We start from the raw sequence: 18,956 nt of genomic DNA, 5'->3' as shown, positions 1-18,956 counted from the left end.
TAAGCAAGAGTTCAGCTGTAGAGCCGCGTTCAGCTGGGAGGTCAAGGCTGACATGCATGTGGATGCTGCATCTCAGTAAAGAATAAATTTCATTCTGTTTCATCTTTTTCAAGATCTTCTGTGAGTTAGCCCTACCTTATGACCCTTGTTTGCACTGGTTTTAACCTCTTACCTCTTATCCTCTGAAAGCAGAAGTTGTGTTGTCCTCTTAAACTTTACACTAGCCTCCATCTCTGGCTTGCATTCCATGGTGATGCTGTGCAGGCTTAGTGAGTGAAGAGGTACACATTCAGTGAGTGCTATGGGTGTAATTGAAATTTCTGTTAAGATGCTTTTTCTCATTGCAGAATTTCCTTTGACTCCTGCTTCATTTCTTACAGGCAGGTTTTTACTTAACATGGTAGAAATTGAGATTGGCAGCCGTCTTTAGGAATAGTCAGCTTCATTGAGTGTCTCTGAACTGCAGTTAATTGATCCTGTCTACTTAACTGTTAGGAAGCTGAGACCAAGCCTCAGGTGTTGGTTATGCCACCTCAAGTGAAGAGGAGCTCGTGGCTAAAATAAGTTCTAATCGAGATAGCACAAAAGACTACAAGACAGCTTGCAGTTCAAGAAGTGACCAGTCTCTGACTTTCTAAACTGGTAACCTGTTGTAAATTTTATGGTGCATGGAGAAGATCAAAGGGGAGGGATAATACCAATTGTCTTTTCCCAAAACCAGTTCAGCAGTTATTTACCTTTCAAGCAATTAACATAATTACCATTATGCTAAAAAGTAATTTTGGAAAGTTCTGCCCTGAGCTCTTACGACTCCACTGGGACAGTTTTAGTTGGGACTTATCTTTTTGATGGAAGCCTAATTGCAGTTTTGGCTTTGTGCATGCAAACAGAAGCAGCTAATTGTTTAGGCAAATAGCAGATTAATTTAAATATGCATCCCTAATAAAACAAAAATGGTATCCATTATGGCCCTTGTTCCCACGACGAGGCATATAAATATTCTGCCCAAGTGCCATTAGGCGGAGGTCTTAAGGATTGTCGACATTATTTCACAGTGGTAGCACTTTCATGATATCGCGTGCTCTTTACAAAAGCTAACATAAATCAGTTTAAACTCATTGAGATCCCATCTCCACTCTGTGCAGTTTCATTACCACACTCTGGCTGGCCTCCTCTGGGAGGTGGGAGGGACGTGCTGCAGACTGGCACCGGTGCCCATCCACAGCTGCCGAGCCGGCTTTATGTCTCCTCCAAAGACTGGCCGTCGTTACTCATGTCACCGCTAATGACTGTTCCTAGGCTCGGGTGAGCTTGGAGTTCCCGCCGCCTCTCGGAGGCTTGTCCAGGTGGAGGGTCCCGGGCCCAGAGAGCAGTGGGCCTGCCAAGCCCAGCTCCCGTCTACTTTCCTGGGCCAGCGGCCCTCCCTCGCTGTGGTCCTCCACGTTTTTCGAGAGAGCCTTTTTCTTTTGTCTGAGTCCTTTTTACTTTGTTCATGAGTGAAGCAGTGTTGTGGAGATCCGGCACTGGTTGAGAGTTACACGTCTTTTACCCAGCAACCGAGGGAAAGGCGGACACACCTGTTCTCCTCTCAGCTTTCCCGGTGTGAGGCAGATGGGCCATCAGCCCCGGTGCTGAGGGTCATTTATGTCTGGTTCAGGGAATGCTGGCGATGACCTGTTTGCTCAGTCACCACCAAAGAGCCACAGTGAAGCTCCCTTCGCATTTGCTGAGAAGTTTTCTCTTGCTTCACCTTGGCCGAGCATGCGGAGTAAAGATGGTAGACACCCTTACGGGCATCTCCTTGCTTGGAAACCCCTCTAGAGGTGGGCATATTTGTAGCATTTGAGTTGGTCTTTTGGCCTCAGTAAACGAGGATGGAGACCCCAGGCCTGGGGGCGGCTGTTTCATGTTCTTGGCTAAGCCATTGGGCTCAGACTTCTCAGTCTCAGTTGTGTGCTTGGAGTAGAAGCCCTTGTGAAATTGGGAAGAGAGAAAGCTGCTTTGTGGAGAGGGGTGGGTAGGGAGGGATGCACAGTACAGAGAGACGCAGAGGCAAGACGTGTGGTGTATCAGGAGACGAACTGCCTGGGTCTGAATGTTTTTCTACTTCCGGCTCTAATCCCTTTTCCGGTCCAGCTACGTTTTCTGCCCTTGAGTTCCGTGAACTAGCCTCGTTTCTGTTCAGTCTGTTTCCTTTTGTATTTAAGCCAGTGGATTTGTTTCTTACAACCAAATGTTCCATTGCTAAAACATAGGACAAACATTCAGCAAACCTTTATGGATGTTCAGCCACTTTCCGTAGGAAATGGAGCAGAAAAAGGACACACTCCTGCCACTTCAGAAATCCACCATATTAGGAGCCACATCCGTGCTAGTGCTGTGTCTGCAGTATGATAAAACTTGGCCTTTCAAGTGAATTTACATCAGATTTTTTAAACTGTCCCCTGTTTGGGAAGGTAGTTTATCGAGCTCTGACAGGTGTTGACTACAGCTTCTTTAATATTATGCAATGTATGTGGACTCAGTTCAACTTGAAATGTCTGTGAAAGTTAGCTGCTCCTTTTTGGGAATCTTAAAATAGTGTGTCAACAGGACAAAAAGTTAAGCTTATCCATTGTCCCCTCACACTTTGTGTATATATCTGTTTTGGTTAGTTGTATCTTCATGACTATAACTGGTCTTTTCTGCAGTGTGAATGTTGTGAAAATAAAGATTATATCTTCCTGCATGCCCCCAAAACAAGATGCTTGGTGATGGCACTAGAACATCAGCTCCAGGCAGTCAGGGATTTTTTTGTTTATTTTGTCTTGTTCACTGCAGTTTTCCTGGTGCTTAGAACAGTGACTGGCCCAGGGCAGGGGCTCAAATACGTGTTGAATGTATTGTTGCATTGACTGCTTTTTGGCTAAAAATTGGTTAACACAGGTAATAATTCAAGCATAATATTATAAAATATTCTTATAATTCAAGTTTTCACTGTTGAAGCCCCTGTAGTTTTAGGGTTGTAAAAGTAGCATGATTTAACTATATTAACAACAACAAAAAAAATTACCTTTCATAAAATTAGCTTTCACTCAGGCATCCCTCCTGTCAGCTGCTGTGCTGGCTCCTGCTCACCTCGTCTCTGTATTTTGGGGACAGATATCAGCAACACAGTGGGAAAGTGAAATTGCACATCTTGCAAAAGCTGCAGGAGTTTTAACCGTCTTACAAGTGATATGGGAAGATCAGTAGAAGTGGTAATTACATGGGTAGATATAAATGGGTTTTTTTTTCTTATTTCTCTTTAAAAGATAATTGCCTGCTTATGCAAAAATAATCACAATGCGTGTGGGGTTTATAACATATCTAGTGATTAAAAAGTATGGCAATAATAGCAGAAAGGCAGGGCGGGAGGGAATGGGAATGTGCTGCTTCCCTGTGTGTGAAGTGGTGCAGTATTGCTTGAAGGCAGACTGGTGAGTTACAGATGAGGCTGCAAGTCTATAGCCCCTAAAATAAACACAGTTTGGCTAATAGACCAACAAAGGAATCAAAATGACATGAACACATAATTAACCCAATACTCAGTCCAAAAGAAGGCAGAAAAGGGGGGAAAGGGAACAAAGAACACATGGGACAAATAGAAAACAAGACAATTGGTGGATTAAACCCACCATTGCCAATAGTCACTTAAAGATAAGTCGTCTGCATACTCCAGTTAAAAGCAAGACCAACTGCACACCACCTACAAGTAAACCCACTTTAGACAGACACAAGGCAAAGTGAAAGGAGGGGGAAACAGGTAGCGTGCTGACACTACTCCAGAGTTGGAGTGACTCTATCAGTATCAAAGTAGATTTCAGAGGGAAGAACGTAACAGCAAGACATTTCATATGACAGAAGGTCACTTCATCAAGAGAACAGTGCAGCCCTAAATGTTAACTTATGTTAAAGTTGAAGGACTTTGTGAACAATACTGGTACTGATGACAGGTGAGGGTCTGGCTGAGTCACACACTTCATAGTTGGAGAAAATTGGCAAAGACCACGACACCACAGACATTCAAAAGAGAAGGATGTGACCATTCAATGGATGGCACCTGGAAGGTATTTTCTAGGAAGACCCTTCTTAGAACAGCTCTGCAGTCTTGCGGTGAAGGGTATTTTATTGCATACAATTCTATTGGGGAAATGATGCCAACAAAACCAATACTTGATTAATAATGAAAAATGTGTTTATAGATAAACTCCATGTGTGTTTCGAGTGAGCTGTGGTTGAGTAACTTCCACACTTGGCAGAACACAGGTTGAGTTCATGTCGATTACTCATCAAGCTCATGGTTACTTCATGCGCTTGTAAACGCAGCCGCTCACCCTGCACTTTCTAGCTGACTTCCAGCCCAGCCTCATCGCTTACCAAGTGGCTTTGGACCAGTTGTTGAGCCCCTCAGAGCTTCTGTTTCTTCCCTTCTGTCAAATGAAGGTAATGATGCTCTTTGCGAGGTGGAAGTAAGCACTGTAGGAGAGGAGACGAGTGAGTGTGTGAATGCTCGCAGGCTCCGTGCAGCAGCAGTGGCTGTACTGCTTTATTGTGTTGTCAGCAAACAAATGTAATGCAGGCTTGTTGGGAAGAGGCACGTCCTGGAACGTGCCTGTCTCCCATTTAATATGTAGAGCCCTTGGCATTTTCTACAGTGTATCTGTTGTTTCTGAGTCTGAATGGAAAGAATTTGCCAAAATATTTGCCAGGGGAATGTGTTGTGGACCCTTTCTCAATCCACTTACCAACAAGTTTATCATAATTCTTAGAAGAGTACACTGTTTTACATCTGAAGCAGCATTTAACTTGAAGAAAGCTCTGCTTTTGTTTGTAATCACCTCCTTAGCCTACTGACAGTTTGAAAGGCTTGCAGAGCAACCCAAATGTATTATTTTCTTCTAACTTGCTGTATGTATTTAGTGCTGAATATTACCCTATAGTAAGATCCTATGTTCAATGCATTTACTGTTTAAAGATAAAGCTGTTGTTGTTCAGTCACTCAGTCTTTCTGACTCTTTTGCGACTCCATGGACTGCAGCACACCAGGCTTCCCTGTCTTTCATTATTTCCCAGAGTTTGCTCAGAATCATGCCCATTGAGTCAGTGATGCTATAAAACGATCTCATCCTCTGCCAACCTCTTCTCCTTTTGCCTTCAATCTTTCCCAGCATCGGGGTCTTTTCCAATGAGGTGGCCCTTTGCATCAGGTCGCCAAAGTATTAGATCTTCAGCTTCAGCATCAGTCCTTCCAATGAATATTCAAGGTTGATTTCCTTTAGAATTGACTAATTTGATCTCCTTGCAGTCCAAGGAACTCTGAAGAGTCTTCTCCAGCACCACAGTTCAAAAGCATCAATTCTTCAGTGCTCAGCCTTATTTATGGTTCAACTCTCACATCTGTACATTACTCCTGAAAAAACCATAGCTTTGACTAGATGGACCTTTGTTGGCAAAGTGATGTCTCTGCTTTTTAATAGCCTGTCTGGGTTTCTCATAGCTTTTCATCCAAGGAGCAAGCGTCTTTTAATTTTGTGGCTGCAGTCACCATTCACAGTAATTTTGGATTCCAAGAAAATAAAATGTGTCACTGTTTCTACTTTTTCTATTTGCCATGAAGTGATGGGACCAGATGCCATGATCTTAGTTTTTTGAGTGTTGAGTTTGAAGCCAGTTTTTTCACTCTCCTGTTTCACCCTCATCAAGAGGCTCTTTAATTCCTCTTTGCTTTCTGCCATTAGAGTGGTATCATCTGAATATTTGGGGTTGTTGATATTCGTGATAATCTTGATTCCAGCCTGTGATTTATCCAGCTCAGCATTTCACATGTGCCCTGCATATAAGGTAAGTAGGCAGGGTGACAATATACAGCCTTGATGTACCTTTCCCAATTTTGAACCGGTTCGTTGTTCCATGTCTGATTCCAAATGTTGCTTCTTGACATGCATACAGGTTTCTCAGGAGGCAAGTAACGTGGTCTATTCCCATTTCTTTAAGAATTTTCCACGGTTTGTTGTGATCCACACAGTCAAAGGCTTTAGCGTAGTCAGTGAAGCAAAAGTAGATGTTTTTCTGGAATTCCCTTGCTTTCTCTATGATCCAACAGGTGTTGGCAATTTGATCTCTGGTTCCTCTGCCTTGTCTAACCAGCTTGTCCATTTGGAAGTTCTCAGTGCATGTACTGCTGAAACCTAGCTTGAAGGATTTTGAGGGTTACTTGGCTAGCATGTGAAATGAGCACAATTGTACGGTAGTTTGAACATTCATTGGTGTTACCTTTCTTTGGGATTGGAATGAAAACTGACCTTTTCCAGTCCTGTGGCTGCTGCTGAGTTTTCCAGTTTTGCTGACATGTAGAAGACAAAGTACAAGGCAAAGGAAAATGGAAAGAGGGATTGCAGAAAGTTGGAAATTGAGCGCTTTATCTGCTTTAGATAATAGGAAGTTGTAATAAATAGGACTGGACTTACGGATGGGCAGTAGAGAAGAAATTGTTCAGTTGCTCAGTCGTATCCACCTGTTTTGTGACCCCATGGACTGTAGCCCACCAGGCTCCTCTGTTGATGGAATATTCCAGGCAAAGATACTAGAGTGGATTGCCATTTCCTTCTCCAGGGGGTCTTCACAACCTAAGGAACAAACCCTTGTCTCCTGCGTTGGCAGGTAGATTTTTTTTTTTTACTGCTGAGCCATGCTGTGTAACATGGCAGGCCATATAGGATAACATCCAGATGTAAAAACGATTGCTCTGTCTCCAGGGTTTTGTGTGGTTTTCTCCTTTAATCTGCCCAGAAGTCCTAGGTAGTAGGTAATGTTTTCAGTTTTAAGATGAGAAAACAGACTCTCAGCTTTGAGTAACTTGCCCAAGGCCTTCAGCAGGCAAACAGTGGAGCTGGGTTTGAACTCAGACAACCACATACTGTGTTATCTGTGCACGGTTATTTTCAGTGATTTTTGAAAAGTAAAATCAGTTGATATCGGATCATCTGCATTATCCAGCATGAGCCAGAAAGTGATTCTTTTTTTTTAAGAAATTATTCCTTTTATTGAGAAGACCAAGAATGTCCCTGGAGTAATAATCGTATTAACAATTCTATTGGTATTAACTCTTTGTTCCCTGATATATCATGTGCCCTTTCAATATGAATGTTCATAGCCTTTATGTGTCAGGAAATATTTTTGTGTTATCTATTTAAATATGTTTCATTTAGAATTTGGTTTTATTCTTTCAGGACTTAAAAACTATGCATGTTAGCTATCCTTTGTCTGTATTGAATAGCATGTCATTTTCAGGAAGTAATTATTTTCTTGCATATTTTCTTTGTGAGGGGAAAGTAGCTTCATGGATGGGAATGGTAAAAAGAAATTATTTGACAAGAAAAGAATAAGTGGCACTCGAAATACAGGAAAGTTTATATTTCTGTAGAAAAGTGTAAGTTTCTCCAGACAGTTTGTTCTCAAACTTAGGCATACATCCCCAGAGTTTGCTGCCCATGAACCTAATAAGCTTCTAATAAGCTCCCAAATGATACTGATGCTGCTTGTCCAGGGGCTACACTTGGATATCATCGTTGTAGACAGTTTGAGAAGGGTGGAGACACAACCAGTGTGTGTAAAAGGAATTCATCTGGGGTCAGCATTCAAGGGGGTGGGAGAAGGTTATGTAGTATGATCAAGGAATTTCCTAAGTCATAGTTTTTAACAAGTCTGGGATAAGTCAAGCTTGTGTTTTAGATTTTGCAAAAGAAAACACCTCTGCTAACCATGGCTAGAAGAAGGTAGTGGTGAGGAAGTTTGTAAAGTATTTGTAAGAACTTCTTAGAATGTAGGTTAACGGCTGTTTTCAGAACCTGCTAGTGTCTAGGTCAGTGCCTGGCGTGTAACAAGTCCTCAGTAGTAATGCGTTTCATGTTACTTCATCTCTTAGCATGGCTCTAATCAAAGATGAGATAGGCTCCCCTGGTGGCTCAGTGGTAAAGAATTTGCCTGCCAATGCAGAGCACATGGGTTTTGATCACTGATCCAGGAAGACCCCTCATGCTGAGGAGCAGCTAAGCCTGTGCACTGTAACTACTGAGCCTGTGAGCCTGTGCTCTGGAGCTCAGGAACCACAATGATTATAGTCCATGAGCCGCAACTGCTTAGCCCTCGTGCCCTAGAGCCTGTGCTCAGCAACGAGAGAAGCTACCACAATGAGAAGCCTGCGCGCCGCAACTAGAGAGTAGCCCCTGCTCGCCACAACTAGAGAAAAGCCTGTGCAGCAACAAAGACCCAGCACAGCCAAAAATAAATAAATTATGAAAAAAAGACAAGAGAGAACAGTTGTGAGGATGTGGATAATAGGGAACCCTGGTGCACTGTTGGTGGGCATGCAAATTGGTGCAGCCACTGTGGAAAACAGTATGGAGGTTTCTCAGAAAATTAACAATAGCACTTCCCATGTGATCCAACAATTCCACTCTGGGTATACATCTGAAGGAAACAAAATCACTGTGTCGAAGAGATACCAGCACCCTTGTGTTCACTGAAGCATTTCTCACGATAGCCAAGACACTGAAGCGGTCTAAGTGTCCACTGATGGATGAATGAATGAAGAAAATGTGGTATATGTATACAGGGGGTCACTATAGAGCCATAAAAAAGAAGGAAACTCTGCTATTTGCAACAATATGGATGGATCTTGAGGGCATTATGCTAAGTGAAATAAGTCAGAGAAAAAACAAATACTGTATGATCACACTTATATGTGGAATCATTAAAACAAGAAAAACTTCAAAGAAACAGAGATCAGACTTGTGGCTGCCAGGGTAGAGAAATTGATTTAAGGTGGGTACAGAAGGTACAAACTTCCAGTTATAAGTTCTGAGGGTGTAATGTGCAGTGATGACTGTAGTCACTAATGTTTAGTCACTCAGTCATATCTGACTCTTTTGCACCCTCGTGGGCTGTAGCCCTCCAGGCTCCTCTGTGCAAGGGATTTCCTAGATAGGAATGGTAGAGTGGGTTGCCATTTCCTTCTCCAGCGGATCTTCCCAACCCAGGGATCGAACCTGTGTTTCCTGCATTGGCAGGCAGATTCTTTACCACTGAGCCACCAGGAAAGCCCATAGTTAATAATACCATATTGTATATTTGAAAGTTACTGTGAGAGTAGATCTTAAAAGTTCTCATTATAAGGAAAAGGATATTTGTAACTATGTGAAGTGATGTTAACTTATTGTGGTAATCATTTCACAGTATATCAAAGCATTCTGTTGTACACCTTAAGCTTATATAATGTTATGTGTCCATTATATTTTAACAAAACTAGAAAAAAATTATTTGTTGTGCAAGAGGACAAATAGAGTAAGTTAAGAACTCCATATGTTAAAACTATTCAGCAATTTTGTCCTCCTATTCTTCTTAGAGGGGTTCCCTGGTAGCTCAGTAGTAAAGAATCTGCCTGCCAGTGCAGGAGACGCGAGTTCAGTCTGGGTAGGGAAGATCCCCACTCCAGTATTCTTGCCTGGAGAATCCCATGGACAGAGGAGCCTGGTGGACTATAGTCTATAGGGTCACAAAAGAGTTGGACATGGCCTAGCAACTAAAAACAATTCTTCTTAGATATCTCATAAAACTGTTTTTTTAAAAGTTTATCTTTTTGGCAAAGATAATTTTGGAGAAAATTTTTTATATACAAGAGGATGTACACTAAATTTCTTTTTTACTCTTGTCTCTTTCCCCTGGTTTCTTTCCTTAGAGGTCAGTCATTGTTAAATTTTTTATGTGTCCTTCTGGGATAATCCAAGTATACATTGTGTGTGTGTGTACAGTTTTAAAACACATAACATAGTGTGCTGTGCCAGTATTCTGTACTGTACTTTTTTCATTTAACAGTATATTTGTTGATCATTTCATATAGCTCGTATATGTAAGACTGACTCTTCTGATTGCTCATTTAAACTCCAAACAGTGGAGGTACAAACTATGAGGTATTTAAATTCTTATTTAAGAATTTCTTTACTGGTGAACATTTAGATAGCTTCCAGTCTTCTGACATAGTTAAAAATGTTGTAGTGACTATCCTACATACATTGATAATTTGGTACATATTATCAAATTGCCTCCAGAATTAGGTGAAATAGTTTACTGCCAAAAGCCTGGCTTACTGCAGTTTACATTCCTAACAGCAGTTTAGCAAAAGCCTATTTCCCCATATCCTCAGCAACAAATGTTTTATGAATTTTTTTGTCAGTTTAACGTTGATGAAAAATAGTATTCTATTATAGTTTTAATTTGTATTTTTCTAGTTGTGAGTGAATTTTTATATTTTTTAAAATGCTGTATGTCAGTTGTATTTCTTTTCCTGTGAACAGCATAACATGCTTAGGTCCTTTGTTCACTTTTCAGTTGCTTTTTTCCTTATTGAATCATATAAACTCTTTGTATATTAAGGAAATTGACCCATTGTTATGTGTCATCCAAGTATTTTTTACCAAGTTATTATTTATCTTTTTAATTTTATGTTACATGATTATTCTATAATTGTGCATACTAAGTGAATTTGATTCCTGAATTATTTTTTTCTGTATAGGATTTCTTAATATTTGGAATCTAAGGACTGGAAAGTATCCAATTCATCGCTTTGAGCATGATGCAAGAATACAAGCTCTAGCCCTCAGCCAGGAAGATGCAACAATTGCCACCGCTTCTGCTTTTGATGTTGTAATGTTATGCCCCAACGAGGAGGGAAATTTGCAAATAGCTGCAGAATTTGAAGTTCAGAAACTGGTGAGCTTTTAGTCTGATTGTTTTGTTTTTCATTCTTAGAATCTCTGGGTCTGATATAAACAGAAATGATATTGACAGCACCCATCCACGCAGGGCTTCCTGTGGCTCTTTGTCCATAAATCTCACAAGAGCTTTGTGAAGTAGGTAGTTTTGTTTCCTCCATTTACCAAGAAGTCAGTAGAGACTTAGAGTGATGAATTGACTCTTGCCTTAGATAAGAAGTGGTAATTTCCACCCCAGGACTGACACTGGGGCTGCAGTTTCTCATTGCTGGCATCCTCAGCCTCCTTCGCATTAACAGGAGGTTCACCCTGGGAATCTGAGACCAGGATCTGGCCTGATACATGAGTGAAAATGAGTGCAGTGGTACATCCCAGACCATGTGGAAAAGAAGGTTTCCCTCCTACACTTTTTCCATCTGAAGGTTTTCTCACTTGGCATCAGGAGTAATTCTTGAATGAGCATAGATTTAGTCATTGTTGATCAGGTAGGCGTGTTCCTCAACACCATGTGTGAAACTGAGCTCACCTTAGTAGTTCATCACAGGGAGCCTGATTTTGAGTTCAGCTGTGCCCGAGCCTCTACATTTGTATGGTGGGAGACGATGTGATGGTAAGAAGGAAGAGCTGAAACCTGTTTATGTTGAATTTGGGTTTAGTTTCAAGCGAACTTAGTTTTGGCACCTGTAGGAGAGTGAACAGAAAAGCCAACACTGAATAATAATTGATGGCCTGAGCTGGAACAAACCCTGTTCCTTTCCCTTTTCCTCCCAGTGGGAGTCTTGCTAGACGTGAACAGCTAAAAGCCACGGTGTCACCACTTGACCTCCATAAGCTGCTTGTCTGTCTGGTTTGGGGGCAGCATTCCCCAAAATGCCTGGTGCTGGATTCTCCTCTTGGGAGAATTTATTAGAGAAATGCAAAAGTACCATATTTTTGTTTCTTCTCAAAACCACATAGTGCTTGTTATTTGGCCTCTGCCTAAAGAACTCTGTAGATTAACAATGATTATGTGAACTCAGACAATTACTTAAGATGTGAGTCCCTCCAGAAAGTGCAAATCCAGCCTTGGCACTCAGGTGGCATGCTGGCACCAACCAGAAGCTTTGTGAAGTTGTGTCCAGTTCCCAGCAAATGGCACAGTCACAGTCAGTCTAAGCTCTTGATCTGTCAGAAATCCAACATGAAGGTGAAATTTAACAGCTAGACTGAGGATGTTGATTTTAGGAAAGCAAGAAGTGACCTTTAGGATGGGGGACAGAGGACTCAAGCAGCCACTGCTGGAGGCATGTGTCATAACACTGTTTATTGTTTCTCATCCTGGATGAGGGCCATCCCTAGAAAAAGCACCTCTGGGCTGGTGGCTGGGCCATCTTTGTCTTCCTCAGATAGGCTCCCTGAGTCACAGTGGCAGTGTTCCCGGGTCTGTAATGCCAGCCTGGAACAGCTGTCCTTTGTGATGGGCACTGGGCTGGGGATGTGGGCCACCACTCACACCATCGGTCCTAAGGATTAGCCGAGTCACCCAGATGTTTACTCTCAAGTGCTTCTGGACAGGTCTCAGGATTCAGGCCTTTGAACTCACTTGGCTTCTTGTCAGGGACTGTGGATTTTCATAATTACAGAGGTGGCTCACCTGCTTTTGTCCTCTCAGAATTTATTCAGGGAGGTGAAAACCCGATGTAAATGGCCCTGGGGCAAGCATGCCCCTTATGAATCTAGAAAAGCAAATTATTCTTAAAGGGAGCCCCTCCGGTGCATGCCGATCAGAGAAAGCAGCAGCGGTAGTGCAGCCGGCAGGACTGTGTGCCGTCCACGCGCTCCCTGTGGCCTTCCTGCCCGGGATGAGGTTGAAACTGGGAGAAAGCAGGTAACTCAGACACTGTCAGCAACACATTTATGGTATTTGCCCAAACGTGAAAAATACAATTTTGGCTAATTTGGAACTGAGTGAATTTTGTCATTTATTCAGTTTCTTATGAAGAAATAAAAACTAACTCTGGTTTTTGAATAGTTATTGTAGCCTCATGGTTCAGAATTTAAAAGACACAATACAGTTTACAGTGAGAATCTCCCTACTGCTCTGTCCCACAGCTCATTTCTCTCCCTGAAGGCGGCCACTGTTAGATTTATGCACGTGCAAGCCAAGTGTGCACAGGCTTCCTCTGTCACTTTTACACACCTTGGCACACTGTAAAGTCCTCTTAACCTTGCTTCCTTGCTTTCCCCCCCAAGTTTGTCTCAGAAGTGATCCGTTTGTAAGAGTTTATAAAGAATGTCTTTGTGCTTTTTTCTATGACCGCATGGTACTCTAGTACATCAGTATACTGTAAGTTGTTTAATTAGTCCCTTAGTAAGGCATGTTCTGGGTTTTCTGGTTCTTGGCTGTGACCAAATAGGGCTGCAGCAAATAACCTTGAACACAGTTGTTTCACATAAATGTGAGTTTATGTTTAAATAAATTCTTGGATCGTCAAATGTGCTGCATCGGAGCACACGCACATTTGCTTGCGTTAAATGTTCCAGGATTTCCCTCCATAGAGGTTGGGCCAGACTACATCCCACCAATCATAAGTGGGATCCACAGATATGGTTGTCTGCCACTCCACTTCCAGCCCAGTGTCTTTATAGACTAGTTGATCTTTACTGACACAAGTGAAAATGGTATCTTGGTGAATTTTCACCTTGCATTTCTCTTATTAGGAGTATGCTGTATTTCTTTTATCATTTCATTTGTGTAGGAACTGTGTTTCACTTCCTGTGAACCGGCCCTTGACCTGTCTTTTTCTGTTGGGTTGCTGATCTTCTCATTGACATGCAGGAGGAATTGTGTATTTTTGACCAAGTCAGGACGCATTGTAGGTGAAACCTAAAGGACTAAACAACCCTTATCCTTTAATAGGTTGACTACCTTGAAATAGTTCCAGACACTGAAAGGTACCCTGTGGCAGTGGCCACCGCTGGAGATCTGGTATACCTGCTAAAAGCTGAAGACTCTGCCAGAACCCTCCATTATGTCTACGGGCAGCCGGTCACGTGTCTGGACGTCTCCGCCAACCAGGCTGCTTTTGGTGTGAAGAGTCTGGGATGGGTGTACGAAGGAAACAAGGTACAAAAATAGCAAGATGTACGACTTAACAAAAAAACATGAATTTTATTTTTTAAGAGGCAATTTAAAAATTAAATCTGTCTGATATATTTTTAAAAGATGTGTTCAGGCAGTGTGTATATATATATATATATATATATATATATCAGCCTGGTTAAAAAAGATTTCAAGTAGCTCAAAATGATATAAAGTGGTAAGTAATTGCCTTTCTCTTCCCTTCCCCCAGTCCTACTCCATAGAAGAAACTATCAACAATTTTTAGATGTCCATATAGAAAATTTTAATGCACAGATGGGTACATTTATACACTAAAAGAGCGTATCTTTGAAATGAGGTCATAGTGTGATACTGTTCCGTGCCCAAGGTTTTATTCAGTAGTGTACCCTGGAGAGCATTCCGTGTCAGCTCCCTCTCCCTAGGATTCCAGCACTGCCTACAGCAGTCTGCTTCACCAGTGTCCTCATCGGTGGGCGCTGAGGTTGCTTTCTCTCTCTGTGGACTGTTACAGACAATGCCCCGGTGCACGCTGCAACTTGTAAATCTCCGGGATGAATTCCTAGCATTTATGCCGCTTGGTCAGAAGGTTGCTGGACGTTGCCAAAGTGCCTTCTGATGAGGTTGCCTCAGAATTTACATCCTTTTCTGCATTGTGTAAAGTGCCTCTTGATGCTCTTTGAGCCAGAAACAAGGAGACAGGTTTTTAATTGAAATTCTTTGCATGATGACTTGATTTTAGCACTACTTAGTATTTTATTATCCTGACTGTAGGCCAAGTACTTAGTCTTAAAACTGACTTACAGAACTCTCTCTTCCAGTGGGATCAGTGGGGAGAGTTATGGATAAAGGTTTGTGTTGTTTTGATTTTCCTCCAATTTGCTGGCTCTTGACCCTGCTGGCAGTGGTATAATCCCTGGGAAGGAACTTCCCCGAGCCAGCAGCTCCTCTGACATTGTCCTTTTCCTGTGGAAAGAGCCCTTTCCATGTAGCAGTGTTCTGAACTGGGAAAGAGCTAGACTGGATGTGGGCTGTCTGTGTTCCGGTTCCAGCCCTGCCACCTGCTCCACTGTGACCTAAACGGGTGGCTTAACTTGCATTGTGCCTCAGTTTCCTCATTTGTAGAAAGGAGTCCATCACAGTACTGACCTCATAGAATTCTAGGATTAAAGAAACACGTGTGTAAAGCTTTACCCGTAGTGCCTGGCGTCAGAGAATTAACAGTCTCTGAGTGCTTCCTGTTCTTTGTCGCACTCATAGTCTGAGCCGAGCCTCTGGTTGTGGTTTGTACATTTTGTCTCTCCTGTGTAGTCTCCTGGAAGGTCACATCTCACTTCTCTAGGCGTTCACTGGTTTTGTGACTTGGATTCCTATTATATGTTCTTCAACCAGGAAGACAGATAAAGTGGTTGAAAATACATGAGACTCATTGTAATCTCACTGTAAGAAGGGATTCCTTTGTGCTCAAGCTGGCCTGCTTTGCTGGAGCCTGTTCAGTGTATCTTAGCTGGAAAGTCTGTGATGATATAATTCCTGTGTTTTGTCTTCCTGTAAAGTGGGTGAAGAGGGACAGCAGTTGGTTTCCTAAGGCAGTTCCCTTTGTCAGCCTTTGAAAATACTCTTTTCCCATCCCTGGCAAGCTCATTTGTTGAAAGAAGAGAGACTATTTGCTTCTTAATTTTTCATCCATCATGCTTTCAGGTTTCGATTATCTCACTTATTTCTCAAGTTCTCAGTGTAGTGAGGTGATACCTGAATTAATACTAGCCTGGTTTAAATCTTTCATAGTTTTAATAAATATTTCAGCTGACAGGTCCTATTTCTCTTTGACTTATCTGAGTGGATCTCTTTCTATAGAGATACGGTCGTATTCAGATGTATTTGAGAAACAGATGTATTTGAGAAACCAGTTAAAGGGATGTGTGTGTGCTCAGTTGCTCAGTCTTGTCCAACTCTTTGTGACCCCATGGACCATAGCCTGCCAGACTTCTCTGCCCATGGAATTTTCCAGGCAAGAATATTGGAGTGGGTTGCCATATCCTCCTTTGGGGGATCTTCCCAACCCAGGGATTGAACCTTTGTCTCCTGCATTGGCAGGCAGATTCTTTACCACTGTGCCATCTGGGAACTCAAGCCCCTAGTTAAAGAAATAGCTCAGCACAAAATTAGACTTGGAGCATCCTTTAGATATTGGTCTAAGTAGGCACTTTTTTGGATGGCTCTCAAATTTTCCAACCCAATTAAAAAGCATTATGAGAATTAGCTGATTTGTATGTTAATTTGATAAAAATTCATTTTTAAAAGTTCCTGTTCCCTCTAATAACTTGTTGTTCGCTTACCAAGATGTCGTCTGGTTCTTTGTGACCCCATGGACTGCAGCACACCAGGCTTCCCTGTCCCTCACTGTTGCCTGGAGCTTACTCAAACTCACGTCCATTGAGTCAGTGATGCCATCCAACCATCTCATCCTTGGCCATCCCCTTCTCCTCTTGCCCTCAGTTTTTCCCAGCATCAGGGTCTTTTCCAATGAGTCGGCTTTTCTCATCAGGTGCCCAAAGTATTGGAGCTTCAGCTTCAGCATCAGCCCTTCCAATGAATATTCAGGGTTGATTTCTTTTAGGATTGACTGCTTTGACCTCCTTGCAGTCCAAGGAACTCTCAAGAGTCTTCTGCAGCACCACAGTTCGAAAGCATCAATTCTTCGGTGCTCAGCCTTATCTATGATCCAACTCTCATATTCATTCGTGACTCCTGGAAAAACCAGAGCTTTGACTAGATGGACCTTTGTCGGCAAAGTGATGTCTCTCCTTTTTAGTATGCTGTCTAGGTTGGTCATAGCTTTTCTTCTGAGGAGCAAGCGTCTTTTAATTTCATGGCTGCAGTCACCATCCGCAGTGATTTTGGAGCCAAGAAAATAACGTCTGTCACTTGTTAGTGGGTGTTTTTCGTTGGTGTTTTAAGAGTGGAGGTAAATTTGCTACAAGAATGTGTTTAAGCACCTCTCTGAAATCTGGCAGTGGCATTTAGTTATCCAGAGGTTTTGTGAGTACACCAGCAAACTTTCATACCCTTGGGTGGGTGGGTGGGTTGTTAGCAGCGCTGGTGAGGACTCTGCATTAAGATGTTTCTCCAACATGAACGCCACCCACTCGAACGTGAGGAAAGCCAAGCCTTTGCTGTGAAACTTTGCTTATTTTTGCAGAGGCGGAACTTTCCATCTGATTATGGTTAATGGGTCTTCTGCTTCCTCAGAAAAATCAGCATTGCCGTGTGAACTAAGCCATGTCACAGTGGCTCTGAGGTTTCAGGAGCATCCTGCCATTGCACAATGCACTGTTGTAATTCTCAGAGTCTTCTGTGTGGCCTCCTAGTCACCTTGCTTGTGAGTTCCACACTTTGGTCCTGTTGGTCTCTGGCCTGGCAGCACATGAACAGCACTTTTTATCAGGTTAGTGTGAGACTGTTAGCAGTAGAGCGAGCCTGCAGCTGCGTCCACGTGGGGATTTTTGTCTGCCTCTGGCCATATGTCTAGGATTCAGATGAAGGCGTTACGGGAACACAGAGTTCAGTGTATCTTCATTTGTACCAGATACAAAACTGGGGGTCAGCTAGAGCCCACTATTGATTGACTGTGATAAATGCAGATGTGAAGTCCAAATGTTGATGTCGATTTTTTGGCGGGAACTGAAGTTTCCCTGACCTGTAGGAGTATTCCAGTAGTGTTATTTTTGTTTACTTGGAGAATATCCTTGTACCATCTGATGATCACATTAGCATTCTTTAGGTACCACAGCTGTCTGAGCATAGTAATAATGGTTCAGACTCATCCATTCACATGCCTACTAGCCAACCTGTCACGTATTCATCACAGAGAGTTACAGGACACCAGTAATGTTTCAGCATTGGAAAATTAAAACAGCCTTGTGCACAGGTCTCAGTAGTCTGGTACTTAGGTTACTAAGCTAGTAAGCATAGTTTTATACAGAAATGAAGCCAAGTGACTTAGGAGAAACTGATGTATTTAATCTAAGGAAACACATGTGATTACAGCTGGCTCAGCCATGTCCAGCTCTGGTAGGAAAGACCAGAGAAAACGTTAGTGGTCAGCTACATCTTGGTTTGCCTGTGGCATAGGGATCCTCAGATTTCTGGATTTCAGAGGCCAAAATTAGAGGCTATGCCTGGGTTTACCACCTTTTTCTTTGGCCAGGTAAAGTCATGGAAAAATGGCTATTATCTGTTTTCATTCTTTCTTAAAAGAGCAGATCTTTAAACACCCTTGAAGAAAAGAGTGTTTTTTAACTCGGTAATGCATTTACCTGATTGAGAAATCAAAAGATGCGAAAGGGAGGGTGTACAGTGGGATGACTCCTTCCACTCCTTTCGGCCTGCCACCCAGGTTCTCTTCCTGGAGCTGAGACAGTGCTGTCGGTGTCTTGTATGTCCCTGCAGAGCCATTTTATGCGTATGTAAGCAGATTATTCATACGTGTCCTCCGTCCCTCTTTCTAAAAAATATAAATGGTAAAACACACTATTTTTGTCCTGCATCTTGCATTTTCTTGCAACAAAATGTCTTGGAGATCATTTCATCGTTTCTTGTAATATAATAAAGAACTTCCTGGTAGTTCGTGTGTGTGTGTGTGTGTGTGATTTAATGATACTGCACTCTATAGTTGTCCCTTAGGGGCTGCCTTGCCCCTGTTGATGGGTGTTAGCTGCTCCCAGTCCTCTGCTGTTATAAACAACACGTGATCCGTGTGAATGTGTTTGTAGGATTAGTTCCTCAAAGTAAAGACTTGCTGGGTCAGAAGGGTCTGAGCCTTCAGCATTTGGTAACTGTTGCCCTCTGTAGAAGGTGTTCCTTGGAAAGTGGTGGTCCCATTCTCCTCGCTGTTCCTTAGCATCTTTCCTTTCAACAGGCTTTGCAAAACGGTCACAAACAAAATGAAGCCAGAGGGAATAAACAGGGCTCTGTCTGGTCCGGACCCTCATTTAAATTATTTTGTGGCATTCTGCTTTGATGATGAGTGACCTCATCTAGAATCACAGGCTTCACGCGGGATC

The 18,956-nt window shown here is 42.4% G+C and overlaps 1 protein-coding gene across 1 annotated transcript in view; it reads left to right on the top strand.

Moving 5' to 3' along the window:
• The window catches only part of FBXW8 (F-box and WD repeat domain containing 8), a 113,551-nt gene that overhangs the window by 61,922 nt on the left and 32,673 nt on the right, over positions 1–18,956 (top strand). Inside the window, exons 6-7 of the mRNA XM_010828550.1 lie at positions 10,592–10,788; positions 13,690–13,896. Coding sequence (XP_010826852.1) covers positions 10,592–10,788; positions 13,690–13,896 — 404 coding nt within the window. The remainder of the gene's footprint in view (positions 1–10,591; positions 10,789–13,689; positions 13,897–18,956) is intronic.

This window comes from Bison bison, unplaced genomic scaffold (assembly GCF_000754665.1).
Source record: "Bison bison bison isolate TAMUID 2011002044 unplaced genomic scaffold, Bison_UMD1.0 scf7180017864495, whole genome shotgun sequence".
Taxonomy (NCBI): domain Eukaryota; kingdom Metazoa; phylum Chordata; class Mammalia; order Artiodactyla; family Bovidae; genus Bison; species Bison bison.
Note: the sequence above shows the minus strand (reverse complement) of the source record. Positions and strands in the feature narration are given on the sequence as shown.